The sequence below is a fragment of the Pan troglodytes genome, chromosome 13 (genome assembly GCF_028858775.2).
Source record: "Pan troglodytes isolate AG18354 chromosome 13, NHGRI_mPanTro3-v2.0_pri, whole genome shotgun sequence".
Taxonomy (NCBI): Eukaryota; Metazoa; Chordata; class Mammalia; order Primates; family Hominidae; genus Pan; species Pan troglodytes.
Window position 1 is genome coordinate 88675539 of NC_072411.2, and position 15318 is coordinate 88690856.

At 36.7% G+C, this 15318-nt stretch overlaps 1 protein-coding gene across 4 annotated transcripts in view; it reads left to right on the plus strand.

Moving 5' to 3' along the window:
* The window catches only part of ITGAV (integrin subunit alpha V), a 93106-nt gene that overhangs the window by 46984 nt on the left and 30804 nt on the right, over positions 1-15318 (plus strand). For all 4 annotated transcript variants that reach the window (XM_515967.8, XM_054679966.2, XM_063791326.1 and 1 more), the window contains 7 exons: positions 531-656; positions 1517-1561; positions 2734-2777; positions 2866-2922; positions 5341-5393; positions 5811-6013; positions 12247-12438. In XM_515967.8, the coding sequence (XP_515967.3) occupies positions 531-656; positions 1517-1561; positions 2734-2777; positions 2866-2922; positions 5341-5393; positions 5811-6013; positions 12247-12438 (720 nt within the window). The remainder of the gene's footprint in view (positions 1-530; positions 657-1516; positions 1562-2733; positions 2778-2865; positions 2923-5340; positions 5394-5810; positions 6014-12246; positions 12439-15318) is intronic.

Below are 15318 nucleotides of genomic sequence, written 5' to 3' on the forward strand. Positions count from 1 at the left end.
AAACCAGCTATCCTTTCTTGGCATGGAGGGCAGGCTGATTTTTGTGTAGTCATCTGGATTTCTTGTCTGCTTAATAACAAGGTTGTGAACGAAGGTGAACTCATCCATTGAGGTTGTTTCCTAAAGATGTTTAAATTACTAGTTAAAAAATATCAATTGAACCAATTATTCTGATTATAAAAGTAACAGTATTGTTTCAGTAAATTTTTCATGTTTTAATGGATTAGTTGGGTGATAGCCTTTGATTTTATTATTCCGTGTATTTAACATTGCTTTCTAGTGATTTAAGACAAATCCTGTTTTCTTAAATTTTTATTAGCAGAGACTACTTTTAAGTACTGGCTTAAACAGAAATAATTTTAAGTTAAGAATATCCATTTTCAAATTGAGTATGATCAAGGAGAGTTATGTACGGCTAATAATTAGAAGTACTAATATCTAATATTGTTTTCCTTCATGCAGGTACCATACATTATCTGTATCATAAAGTTTCCATTTGAAGGTTATTTTATATATACACCTTTTTTTAGGTCAGCTTATTTCGGATCAAGTGGCAGAAATCGTATCTAAATACGACCCCAATGTTTACAGCATCAAGTATAATAACCAATTAGCAACTCGGACTGCACAAGCTATTTTTGATGACAGCTATTTGGGTAGGTAAAACCAAAATGTACTCATTTTTGGAACTGTGGTACATATATCTTATATCTGCGTATGGTCTTTTAAGTAGAAAAATATTTTATGTGAAATAGATTAGGATTTTTTGAAACATACAGAATATACAATTTCAAATTGTTAATGAGTACTTTGGTTATGTTACGTTTCAGTAATTGAAATTGAAGACAGTGATTATTTGTGCAGTGATAATAATAATAGCTAGCCTTTAAGATATGCTTACTGTGTTCTGGGCATTGTTCAAGGTGACTTGGTTTGTATTCGCTCATTTAATCCTCACAAGTCAAGCATACTGTATTATTCTCATTTTGTAGGTGAAAACACTGAGGCACTGAGACGCAAAATAACTTGCCCAAAGTCACTCGCTTGTAACTTGCTTTTCAGAGATTCAAATGGAGGCAGTCTAACTCCTGAAGTTTTCTTCATGATGTTAAATAAAAGTTTTGGTCTTTAGGACTTATTAACATGTGTTCTTTCTTTAAATTTCTTTCTGATATATTAAAACAAGTCATATATGACAGAAATAGTACTTGCTGATTGAGAGAATTTATTTGTTCTTTATGATGAGTTGTAAATTTGGTGTTTTTAACAGACTCCTTTGTAAAGTTAATAAGACAATTGTAGTTTTGTAGTAAAAATAGCCTATTTGAGTATTTAACTCAGTTGTTTCATTTAAAATTCATGTGTCATATATATATTAATCTGTTATGACTAGGGGACAAAATATTACATAATTAAAGGAGTTTCTTGAAAATATTTTCAAGGAATGCTTACTCAGCAAGCCTGCTGAAGATAACGTCCTTGTCCTGATGGTTCTCCCCTTTGGTTTCCTGTTTAGGTTATTCTGTGGCTGTCGGAGATTTCAATGGTGATGGCATAGATGGTATGAAGTACTTGAACTATATATAATCTTTAAAAAAATTAGATTAAGTATTTGAAACATGTGGCATTGAAAATTTTAAGCAGTTTGAGTGGCTGGGTGCTGTGGCTGAAGCCTGTAATCTCAGCACTTTGGGAGGCCGAGGCGGGTGGATCCCTTGAGCCCTGGAGTTCAAGAACAGTCTGGACAACATGGCAAAACCCTGCCTCTAGAAAAAACACAAAAATTAGCCTGGCGCGGTGATGCACACCAGTGTCCAGCTTCTCAGGAGGCTGAGGTGGGAGGATCTCCAGAGCCCAGGGAGGTTGAGGCTGCCGTGAGTTGTGATTGCGCCACTGCACTCCCACCCGGGCGACAGAGCCAAGACCCTGTCTCAAAAAAAAAAAAAAAAAAAAAAAGGAAAAGAAAAGAAAATTTTAAGCAATTTTAAACCATTGTTATGGAATATAACAGAAGAAATGAGGAAGATGTTAGCACACTGGTGAGAGTCCAGGCTAGGTCTGTGCTGAACTTCCTCTAGTGGCTGCTGAAATTGAGACAGCTACATTTGGCTTCAGTGCCTTTCCTTTCTGCTTCTTTTTAGCCCCCAACACTGTTAGTGATTTCTTTAGCATTTTCCTCCTTGTCTTCAGCAAATTCATTCCTCTGGGAGGAAGAATTAGTGTCTTCTTTCTTTAGGCATCCTTTGTTACCTTCTGGGTCATCTCTGTACGGTTATTACCCCATCCTCTCATTGTCCATCCATCTTCCTTCAGAGCTCCGTTTAGGAATCACAGTCTTTACCTGATTTTGATCACATTTTTGTGCCACAGCCACTTCTACCCCACTTCAGTTTGCTCTGTATTATTTTTCATTACTGTACTACTAAACTAAATGTAGTTTTTCTTCATTCTTAGGTTACTTTATCTTGTCTATTCTTGTTTAACAATATTACAAATGACTTGAGGGCTTATTTGCTTATGTTTGAGAGCCCTCCAGAATTTGTATTTTGTAAATTTTGATTTTATAGTTTAAAAATGCTGGGCTATTTATTACGGAGTACCAATTTTTCTAAATTGATTGTTTGTTTTGAACTGAAGTAGTAAAACTTAAAGCTTGCTGACATAGTCACTTCTGGTCTGCAACTTCCAGTGTTGTCCTAAAAAATGAATAATTTGTTTGTTTGTTTGTTTCAGACTTTGTTTCAGGAGTTCCAAGAGCAGCAAGGACTTTGGGAATGGTAGGACAGTTAAAAGGTATTTTTAAAAAAATCTCTAAGTTATCTTCTATTTTACCAGATTTCACATACTTCTATTTTTCCTTCACAGGTTTATATTTATGATGGGAAGAACATGTCCTCCTTATACAATTTTACTGGCGAGCAGGTATGCTTCCAAAATATGATCGTCCTCTCCCGCTATAAAAGCAGTATGTACTCATTGGAGAAAGTTTGCGAAATAAAACTGTAAAAGTGAACTATAATCTCATCAAATAGATAATTCATCCAACTCTTACCATTTTGGTCAAACTATTATCATTTCTCTTTTGAGCGTGTGTGTGTGCGTGTGTGTGTGTGTAGTATATAAACAAAAATTGGTTTACTCTGTATTTTTCATTTTGTCTTGCCTTTTTCACTCAATATTTTATCATCAGAGTTTCTAATGTTTTAAAACTTTCCTTGGCAGTATCAGAATGGTTTAATGATTCCATAATATTCAATATTCTAGACATAAGATGGGCTTTAAATATTTCATCTTTGTTTTAACCAAAGTAATTTGGATATTTTGGCTTGTTTTTGTTTCCTTTTTTTTTTTTTTAGGAAATGCAAAATCACATGCATACAAAACCACAAAGACTTCCTTTTTCTTTACTGGTATCATTAAATTCTTTTTTAAGGATGATCAATGCCTTATAATTTTATTAGATGCAACAGAAAGCATGGCACAGATATGTGTATTATAGATATTATAAGCAAACTTCATTTTTACTACATGAAATAAGATATTTCTCAGCTAAAAAAATGCTAGTACTTTTTAAGTATTAGACATTTCTCTGCGAGTACAGGCATTTTATAATATTCTCTGTTGTATGTCTCAAAGAATTATACCATAAGTTGGTAATGATGAATAAACATTTAAACAGTAGGTAGAGAAAAATCTTTCTCAAAGTTTGCAGATCTGGGATTCAAGCCTTTTTGTTCAGTTGAGATTGTTGGGCTTTGGGATAGGATTGACAGGCTGACTGACTAGACTCATGGTCCCCAGAAACCTCCTCCCATTTGTATGGCAGTCAAGATTGATGCACAACCTGGAGGGCCCTGCAGTTGACAGGCAGTTAGGGTTGCTGCAGGGGTGGTCCCTTTGTTCCGTTTTGACTTCTCCAGCTCAAGCAGCTTCTCCTGTCTGGTGACCATGTATGAGTCTGGATCCTACTGCATGCACTCAATGATACTTGCTTTATTCCTCCTTCCACTATTGGGAAGTGGGGGTGGCTAGAGAGGAGTGGGAAACGTGGATTTTAGATGAGGACAAACCTGGGTTTTCCATGCTCAATCTGTTATTGCATTGGATAAGGTATTTGCTGCTGAAAATCTGTTTCTTATTTATAAAAATAGGGATGCTGACAACTTCCTCATGGGACAGTTGTGAGAATCAAAAGAAAACATTCGAATCATAGTGCCCGGGACAAAGTGTGTCTCAGTAAATGCCATCCTTTCTTTACACTTCCAAGCCAAACACCGTAGGTGACTGAGGCCCATGAATATTATTCTGTTACATAGTCGGCACATCAACCTTTTACCCCAAACACAGTATATTTTATTTCACAAGCTCTGAACTTGTTATTTAATACAGAACACACCTTTCATTTTCCCAATTACACTGTATCAACCCAAAATAGATAATGCAGGAATCTCCCTTATCATTCTCCCTTGATATCTGAGCCAATCAAATTTGAGAAGCATTGCTAACTTTCCTTTTTTGGTTTGTTGACTCATTTTTCACCTTACTTTATATTTAATCTGTCATCTCTTTTAGTTTTGTTTTGCACTTTCAGCTCTCTTTAGAGCTTTCCTTTTTCACATTTATTTACAGCTAAGCTGCTCATCCTATGAAAGCCTGTGGTCTCCTGTGGTAGGGAAGAGGACATTTCTGCTCCCTGTGCATTATAAGCTCATAATAAACCCAAACACATTTGTACTGTGTGTGATTCAAAAGCAAAATCATGTGGCAAGTAATCGATAGAGATATGACACAAAAATGAGCTCCTTTCCATATCTTTCCAAACAGTAATTTTTAAACAGTAGTAGTAGTTACACATAGGGGAGCCAATTATTATCTGTTATTAATAATTATTATCTATTATCCTCATGACATAGGCATCCATATAAAACTTGTTGGGTTCAATCACAACATTTGTCTGTCACTATATATCTTTGTTAGTGTGCTTGTGTCTGGTATGTTTTGGGAAGTGGAGAGAAAGGGAGATAGTAGGGTAGGCCTGAGAAGGAGAATTGATAGTCCTTAGACTTAAATGTCATATATCAACAACACTGGAATGATATACATGTAATATATTGTGTATATACATGTAATATATTGTGTCCATGATCTAGGAAAACAACAAGCCTCATTACCTGATTGTCATTGTGTTGGTAGAATAAACAAAAGACAAGACATTTAGATTGAAGCACTATATGCAGAGAAAAAAAATAACCCTTTCTATTTGGTACATATATTACAAATGTTAATTGTCTAAACTAATTGGATGAAATATAAACATTTCATTTTCATCTTTTTATCCAGATGGCTGCATATTTCGGATTTTCTGTAGCTGCCACTGACATTAATGGAGATGAGTAAGTTTAAAAAAAATGTTTCCAGAAAGTTATCTTCTCATGTTTATGAATACTTTACTCAAACTAAACATTTTTTTCTTCTGTTTTTGTATTCCTTTTCTGCTAATCTTTCTGTTTAAGGAAACAATTTGAAGCAACCTTAATCATGAATTCTAGAAAACCTCATATGTTTATTCTGTTTTTTTTCAGTAGCTTTTATAACATGAACAAATAAAGTAATTTTATGAATTATTCATAGTTTCTTAAAAGAATTAAAGGAAGTTTCGAATTTGAAATGAGTGCTCTGGTAATCATTTTGTGTTTCACTGTGGGTGTGAGAGATGCAGAAGGAGGAAAAGTGAGTTGTAGTAAGAAAGAAAATGCCTACTAAGACATGAAATTTGTTCTTGCTTTGGTGAGAAGTTTCTGTTCTTCTAGTTATGCAGATGTGTTTATTGGAGCACCTCTCTTCATGGATCGCGGCTCTGATGGCAAACTCCAAGAGGTGGGGCAGGTCTCAGTGTCTCTACAGAGAGCTTCAGGAGACTTCCAGACGACAAAGCTGAATGGATTTGAGGTCTTTGCACGGTTTGGCAGTGCCATAGCTCCTTTGGGAGATCTGGACCAGGATGGTTTCAATGGTAAGATCAAAGTTTAGCAGCTACAGGTGCCTGATTATCTGTGTCCACCTGGAAAAGTTCTGTAAGTCCATCTGTAGAAGTCTACACGAGCAAATCTCCTTCCTGGAAAGGTGGGTTGTGTGTAAGTGAGTAACACACCAAATTTAAAGACAGTTTGCTATTTTTCTTTAAAAATCAGAGCAAAGATTTCAAAAATGGACTCTCATGAGTTATTATTCACTTGGCCTCAAATTAGAAGGTCAGAATGATTACTTTCTGAAAGGAACCTTCATTACCCTGGTGTCTACTGCTAGCTGGTGGCTTTATGTGTTTGTGCATTCTGCTTAGCAGCAGTGCCCTCTTCTGTTCATTTGGCTACAAGTGTTAAAAAAAAATGCTTCCAGGCACATTGTGAAGGCAATGCTGACTAATGCATACCTCAAAGGTATGATTTGCCATTAATATTTTTAAAGCCATAACTTTGTTGTAGCTGTCCAAAATGTTCTAAGGGATGTTATATCTCCCTTCATGGTGGCATGTTAAAAGTATAAGCCTATTCTTTTATAATAGTACCATTTTAATAGTTGTCGATATCTTTAAAAAGCAAAGTTAGCTTTTACTTTAGAACTCTTTTCAGAAACATGAAATATATGTTACAAATTACCAAGATTTTTTTTTAAAATCTGTTAAAAACCTTTCTAGAGATCACAGAATGGATAGTTGAACTAGTTTGTGTAATCAACAGTATAGTAAGCCTATGCCCCCTTAAAACCTAAAGGAAAGGTATACATTAAGAAGAAAACTTTAAAAATACAGATAACTTGTTGTATGTCTCAAACAGTAGTGGAAAGGTAAATGTTGTTTGCCCTCGAGATTTCACACCTGTCTTGTGGGTAGGTGCTGTCATTTACTAGATGTGTCATCTGGAAGATTAACCTTAGACATTTCTTTTTCTTTCTTTCTTTCTTTTTTTTTTTTTGAGGCAGGGTCTCACTCTGTCACCCAGGCTAGAATGCAGTGGTGCAATCATGGCTCACTGCAGCCTCAACCTCCCAGGGTCAAGAGATCCTCCCACTTCAGCCTCCTGAGTAGCTGGGACTACAGGCTCCCACCACCTAGCCCAGCTTATTTTTTTTAGTAGAGCTGAGGTCTTCCCATGTTACCCAGGCTGGTCTCTAACTCCTGAGCTCAAGTGATCCTCCTGCCTTGGCTGTGCGAAATGCTGGAATTACAGATGTGAGCCACTGTGCCTGGCCAACAGGAGAAGTTTCAGTGGTAGGGAACATCTACTCAGAGGTACATCTGCTACCTAAAATAGAGGCTTAAAGAGTTTTACCACAAAGAGAACTTAGCATAAATCAAATGGAGCTATGGTATGAAGTTCATAATAAAATGTGAAAAGAACACTATATAACAGACCAAATCATTACTTAATCATAACAAAAACTACATAGGAAATACAGGGCTAAGTTTGAGGTTCCATCATGAATAAAGTTAATGAATTCTTTGCTATGTAGCTGGGCCTCTGTCTCCCAGGTTTTCTGGGAAGCCTGGTCATGTGTGATCTTCACCTTGTCTTGATGTTATTCCAGTTACTTTAAAGAAAGTTTTCTCATTACTGTGATCTAGCCAACATCTCTTCCAGCTTTCTAAGTTTTTGTTATAATGTGTTGTCTGTCAGTAGAACAAATATAGACAACAGCTTAAAAAAATGTGAAGTTTTACAATGATTTTACAAAGGGCTAAAATATAGATAAAATCATCCATAGAGGATGATTATGGTCTCCCAAGGTTTCTCCTTGGGTCTTACTATAGCAAATAGTAGATTGTGAATGATAATGTCTTTAGTGAAAAATTATCTGAGCTGTATTTATGTATAGTATTTAGTACATATGTGTAAATATAGTTACATTATACATATATATGTTCTATTAGTTATGTTAGATCTTTTGTTGTTGTTCATACATGAAGACATTAAGTGTCATTGTTCCTGTATTCCTATATTCCTTTCTTTCCACCTACCCCCACCCTAGGCATCATCAAGAGGGATATTGAAAACAAAACAATAAAGTTATGTTCCAAAATTTTATATAGCCCCAAGGTAATTATGTGCAGTTTTTTATCAGTACTTTTCCAGAAAAAGCAGAGGAAAAAAAAGAAAAGCAGGAAAGAGCATCTAAAATGATCAAAGGAAGAAATCAATTGCATGAATGTGTAGGATTTTCCAGACTCGACAGATGATAGCGAAGAGAGAAGATGATTAACATGTATAAAATAATGAAGCGTTTAGGAAAGTTACAGATAATTTTTATTAAACAGTCACTCAACGTTGGAGCCATCTTTTGTTGCAAAATTATGTTTTAATGAATACTTTATTTATTATTTGTTGAGACAGGGTATTGCTCTGTCACCCAGGCTGGAGTGCAGTGGTACAATCACAGCTCACTGCAGACTCGACTTCCCAGGCTCAAGCAGTTCTCATACCTCACCCTCCCAAGTAGCTGGGACTACCAATGTGCACCTCTGTGCATGGCTGATTTTTGTATTTTTTGTAGAGATGGGGCTTTGCCATGTTGCCAAAACTGGTCTCAAACTCCTGGGCTTAAGCAATCTGCCTGCCTCGGCCTCCAAAGGTGATAGGATTACAAGCATGAGCTACCGTGGCCAGCCTGTTTTAATAAATACTTTATTAATGCATATGTCAGTAGAGAAGTTATGCTTATCTTTGGTTTGTTTGTTTGTTTGTTTTGTTTTGTTTTTTGTTTTTTTTTTAGACTGAGTCTCATTCTGTCGCCAGGCTGGAGTGCAGTGGCACGGTATCGGCTCACTGCAACCTCCGCCTCCCGGGTTCAAGCGATTCCCCTGCCTCAGCCTCCTGAGTAGCTGGGACAACAGGCACCCACCACCATGCCTGGCTAATTTTTGTATTTTTAGTAGAGATGGAGTTTCACCATGTTGGCCAGGATGGTCTCAATCTCTCGACCTCGTGACCCACCCGCCTCGGCCTCTGAAAGTGCTGGGAATACAGGCGTGAGCCACTGTGCCCAGCTGATTTACCTTTAAGGCTTAAAAAAGGATAAAAAGAATACTTTTACGTAAGTTAGGTACTCATTTTTAAGGATAACAAATTCTTAGTTGGTGTTTACTGCAGGCCAGGCACTCTTCTAGGTGGTGAAAATGAGCATAAATCAGAGTCTACTCATGTCTTTAAGAAACTCAGCATCCATAAATGTCTTCTTTTGAGAAGTGTCTGTTCATGTCCTTCGCCCACTTTTTGATGGGGTTGTTTGTTTTTTTCTTGTAAATTTGTTTGAGTTCATTGTAGATTCTGGATATTAGCCCTTTGTCAGATGAGTAGGTTGTGAAAATTTTCTCCCATGTTGTAGGTTGCCTGTTCACTCTGATGGTAGTTTCTTTTGCTGTGCAGAAGCTCTTTAGTTTAATTAGATCCCATTTGTCAGTTTTGGCTTTTGTTGCCATTGCTTTTGGTGTTTTGGACATGAAGTCCTTGCCCACGCCTATGTCCTGAATGGTAATGCCTAGGTTTTCTTCTAGGGTTTTTATGGTTTTAGGTCTAACGTTTAAATCTTATTTATGCAGCCAAAAAATACATGAAAAAATGCTCATCATCACTGGCCATCAGAGAAATGCAAATCAAAACCACTATGAGATATCATCTCACACCAGTTAGAATGGCAATCATTAAAAAGTCAGGAAACAACAGGTGCTGGAGAGGATGTGGAGAAATAGGAACATTCTTACACTGTTGGTGGGACTGTAAACTAGTTCAACTATTGTGGAAGTCAGTGTGGCAATTCCTCAGGGATCTAGAACTAGAAATACCATTTGACCCAGCCATCCCATTACTGGGTATATACCCAAATGACTATAAATCATGCTGCTATAAAGACACATGCACACATATGTTTATTGTGGCATTATTCACAATAGCAAAGACTTGGAACCAACCCAAATGTCCAACAATGATAGACTGGATTAAGAAAATGTGGCACATATACACCATGGAATACTATGCAGCCATAAAAAATGATGAGTTCATGTCCTTTGTAGGGACGTGGATGAAATTGGAAACCATCATTCTCAGTAAACTATCGCAAGAACAAAAAACCAAACACCGCATATTCTCACTCATAGGTGGGAATTGAACAATGAGATCACATGGACACAGGAAGGGGAATATCACACTCTGGGGACTGTTGTGGGGTGGGGGGAGGGGGGAGGGATAGCACTGGGAGATATACCTAATGCTAGATGACGAGTTAGTGGGTGCAGCGCATCAGCATGGCACATGTATACATATGTAACTAACCTGCACAATGTGCACATGTACCCTAAAACTTAAAGTATAATAATAAAAAAAAAACTCAGCATCCAATGGGGGCAGCATATATGTTTAAAAAAAAAAAAAGCACCTCAATGTGATCATCACAGTGTTTGAGATCCCAGGCTTAATGGTCTCATATAAAGGATGAGTGATCAAGGCATCGTTGATGTTTCAGGGGAGCCATGAGACAATGAGGCATGGCTTATTAAGGAGCTATGAGACAGCTTGTGTACATTAAGGAAATTGAGGCAATTTGTTATGACTGGTACGTAGGGTCTGTGATAGGCAAGATACGACATGTCCTTGGTCTCATGAAGCTTATGTTCTATAGCTTACTTACTTTGTGTAGTCATAGAATAAGTAAACAATGGGGAAATCTAGATAGTGATAAAGATGATGGATTTTTTAGAAGGCAAGGTAATATAATAGAGTTTCAGGATAGAGAGGGTGATAGAGAAAGTAGGGGGTCGAGAGGGGTGGTGCACTGCTGCGTAGGATGGCTAGGGAATAGCTTGCTGACAGACAAACAGCTTGCTATTTGTCCAAATAGAAGGAATAGAGTTGTAAAAGCTCTGGAGCAAAAGGCAGAGAGAATAGCAAATACAAGCCCATAGTTGGAAACTAGCTTGGTGTGTTTAATAAACAGAAAAAAAGGCCAGGATTGCTGGGAAGAGTAAATAAGGGTAAAAAACTGGATGGCGTGGGGGTGGGGATGGGGAGAGGAATGAGATTTGCATGGTAAACAATGGAAATACCAGGTAGGGTTTAGAACTTACTCTAAATGCTTTGGGAACTAATTGAAGGATTTTAAGATGGGGATGGGTGTAACATGATATGGTGAATGGCCCTTTTGAAGAGAAAGTTACAGGCAAGCGTAGAAGTGGGAGGCCACTTAAAAGGCTGTTTAAGGCCGGGCGCGTGGTTCACGCCTGTAATCCCGCCACTTTGGGAGGCCGAGGTGGGTGGATCACGAGGTCAGGAGATCGAGACCATCCTGGCTAACACCATGAAACCCCGTATCTACTAAAAAAAAAAACAAAAAAAATTAGCCGGGCATGGTGGCGGGCACCTGTAGTCCTAGCTAATCGGGAGGCTAAGGCAGGAGAATGGTGTGAACCCAGGAGGTGGAGCTTGCAGTGAGCCGAGATTGTGCCACTGCACTCCAGCCTGGGGAAAAGAGCGGGACTCTGTCTCAAACAAAAATTAAAAAGAAAAGAAAAGAAAAAAAGGCTGTTTAAGTGCAAAATGCGGCAATGACTTGTCTAGGGTGGCAGCAGCAGAGAGAGAAGTGGGCAGATTGGTAATACATTTTAGAGGTAGAAAAGATAATTTGGTGTTTGGGGTTTTTTTAAAGATTTAAAATGTTATTCATTTATCTTCTTTCAGTGTAAGTTGAGCAAGATCAAGATGAAGTCACAACTTACGAATTTCTGAGCAGATTGGCTTCTGTTCAGAAAAAACAATACCATCCATAAATAAATTATCTAGGATTTTGAGAGTGAAAATAAACTTTAGATGAATCTTTTGATGTGTCCTCCTCCATCCCCTACCCCTAGTTTTAATGAGGAAGCATTTGTGGTCCAGAAAGTTTAAGTGATTTGTTTAAGGTCAGAGCCAGATTATCTGGCTCTAAATTAATGTCTTTTCTGTACAGTTTTGCTTGAGTTTCCTTGAATTAGATTATTGCTTATGGATAAAGAGTACCCTACTGAACTTTGAATTAGTATTTATCATGATAAATGGGTTCTATAAATATTAAGATCTGTGCAAATAATTACAAGTACTGAAACTTTCTTCTCTTCATCCTTGCCCTCTTCCCCCTTCTCTCGTTCCTTCCTCATTCTTCCCTTTCTTTTCCTCCTCCTTACTTCTGTCATTCTCCTTCCCCCTCCTCTTTTTTTCCCCACAGATATTGCAATTGCTGCTCCATATGGGGGTGAAGATAAAAAAGGAATTGTTTATATCTTCAATGGAAGATCAACAGGCTTGAACGCAGTCCCATCTCAAATCCTTGAAGGGCAGTGGGCTGCTCGAAGCATGCCACCAAGCTTTGGCTATTCAATGAAAGGAGCCACAGATATAGACAAAAATGGATATCCAGGTGCTTTCTTATCAACACATAGAGCCCTTAGATTTTTCAGTCCTAATAGCAAATAGTATTAGTTACTGTTCTTGATTTATATTATAAATTATTGCAATTCAGTATTTCATATGTTGATCAAACCTCTAAAATATTCAAGGCATCATTCCCATCACCTAAGGGTATATGAAGAAAAGTCAGCTCTCTTTCCTGGGAGTGTACAGTGTACTCTGAGTTTCTCCTGTAGTCTTTAATGAAATGAGAAGAGTATTACAGAAGTTATAAACAAAAGTTAAATGCTCATTCTAAGCTGTTTTAATGTTAGCTATCTTTTTTATTTTTTTAATTATGTAGAATATATGTACTTGACTAATAGTTGTGATTTTTTTTTTTTTTAAGACAAGGTATGTCTCTATTGCCCAGGCTGGAGTACAGTGGCACAATCTTGGCTCATTGCAGCCTCCACCTCCTGGGCTCAAGCCATCCTCCCACCTCAGCCTCATGAGTAGCTGGGACTACAGGCACACACCACCATGCCTGGCTAATTTTTGCATGGTTTGTAAAGAGTGGTTTTTGCCATGTTGCCCAGGCTGGTCTTGAACTCATGAGCTCAAGCGATCCACCTGCCGTGGCCTCCCAAAGTGTTGGGAATACAGGCGTGGGCCACTGCACCCGGCCTTCATTGTGATTTTTTTTTTCAAGTATATTATTTTATTTAATTCTCCCATTAATACATGAGTTAAAATAAGCTCATTTTTATAGCTCATTATTATACCATTTCTGAATGTAAAAAGAGACTGAGAAAGGCAGTTTGCCCAAGGTTGCCCACTGCATGGGTCCAGTAGAGCAAGCAAGACCTTTTTCTGGTTCTTATACACTTTGGAGCATTATAAATGGATCTAGGATCAAAACAGATCTTTTCTTTAAATGAAATACAGTGTAGAAAATTTAGATGACCTTTGTGTTGAAACACTTAATATGAGCTCAATATACAAGTATGTTGGTCTGTTTCCAGAAATAAGACATGAAGTGGATTCTCATAAATTAGTATTATTTTAGAGTTTTTTTGTTATAAATGCAATATATTTGTTATAGAACTTTTAGAAAATACATCAAAGCATATCTTTTCAATGTTTTTCCTGTGCAGTCACACACATTTTTTTTAAAAAGGAAATCATGCTTTTATATGCTATTCATAGTGTTTTATTCAACGTTTCAGAAACATTTCTTTATTATTCTTCTAAAACATGAATTTTCTGTTTCCCTTTGTAACAAATAGCTACATCATATCTTATTTACCTTTTTTTGTGGCATTTTTATCTTTCTTTATGATTCTTTTGCATATCTCTGATTATGTCATTAGGACAAAATTCAAGAATCACTGTGTCAAGTGTGTGCACTTCTTTTTTTTAAGGTTATTAATACACATGGTCAAGTTACCATCCCACTCCCTCCACAGGAAGGTTTTTGTCAACTTTTTAAAGCACTCACCAGCAGTAAATGAGTCATTGTTTTCCCATACTTGTGCTTCTTTTAAAATAATTTTTAACTGTATAACAGGTGGACAGTGTATTTTAACTAACAGTTTGTGATTCTAGAAATAAGGCATGAGTTTGATTCTTTTTGTTGAGACGAAGTCTCGCTCTGTTACCCAGGCTGGAGTGCAGTGGCGTGATCTCAGCTCACTGCAAACTTCACCGCCCGGGTTCAAGAGAGTCTCCTGCCTCAGCCTCCTGAGTAGCTGGGATTACAGGCAGGCGCCACCACGCACAGCTAATTTTTGTATTTTTAGTAGAGATGGGGTTTCACCATGTTGATCAGGCTGGTCTTGGTCAGGCTGGTCTCAGTCAGGCTGGTCTCGAACTCCTGATTTCGTGATCTGCCTGCCTCAACCTCCAAAGTGCTGGGATTACAGGCATGAGCCACCACGCCCGGCCATCAGGTTGATTCTTAACTATACATAAATAAAAATGATTATTTTTACTAATAATCTAATGTATAGTTATGAGGTTGATTCTTAACTATACATTAGATTATTAGTAAAAATAATCATTTTCATTTGCGTGTGTATATATATACATTTGTATATATATAATTTGTGTGTATATATATACACATTTGTATATATATACATTTGTGTGTATATATATATACACACATTTACTTCTGTGAATTTCCTTTTTGTGTCTTTTTTTTCTTCTTTGCTACTGGGATTGTATGTTGCTTTTCTTTCATTCATTCATTTTTTTTAAACTTTCACAATGCCTTAAATGTTGCAAATATTAACTTCTTAACTCTTTTATGTATTTTCTAGTTTGTCAAATTTGCATTTTGAGCATAAAGTTTTAAACTTTTGTGTAATTTAATCTGTTTTTATTTTTTTTTCATGTGATTTTCTGTTTAGAAAAGACTTCCTCAAATTTAGCTTGGGTATACTGTGAGATAGAGCTCTCATTTGACTTTTTCTGAATCATGAACCAGTTGAACCTGTGGCATATGAAAACTAATGCGTTTCATTCTTGCTGATTCGAGTGCTATCTGCTATTGTATTTTATATATATATATTTTATATACATATTTTATATATATACACACACACATTATATATAGAAAATAGAAAAGAAATTTTACAGTAAGATTGTAAAATCCACAGGCATCTATAAAGCTTTTTCCTTTGGCAGTATGTATGTTTGGCAGGTGTATGCTTATCATTGCTGCTTTTTACTAAATATTCATTTAAAAGATTTATATCCACCTAGATGAAAGTCTACTTTATGATAAGCATTTTCCACTGGTGGTAGTTTGTTTACAGTTTTCATATATTTTAGCCTTTTATATGATGTCTTACAACCTCTTAATAGTTTTGAGAATTTGTTCAAGCCTTTTTATGTTCATTGAAAA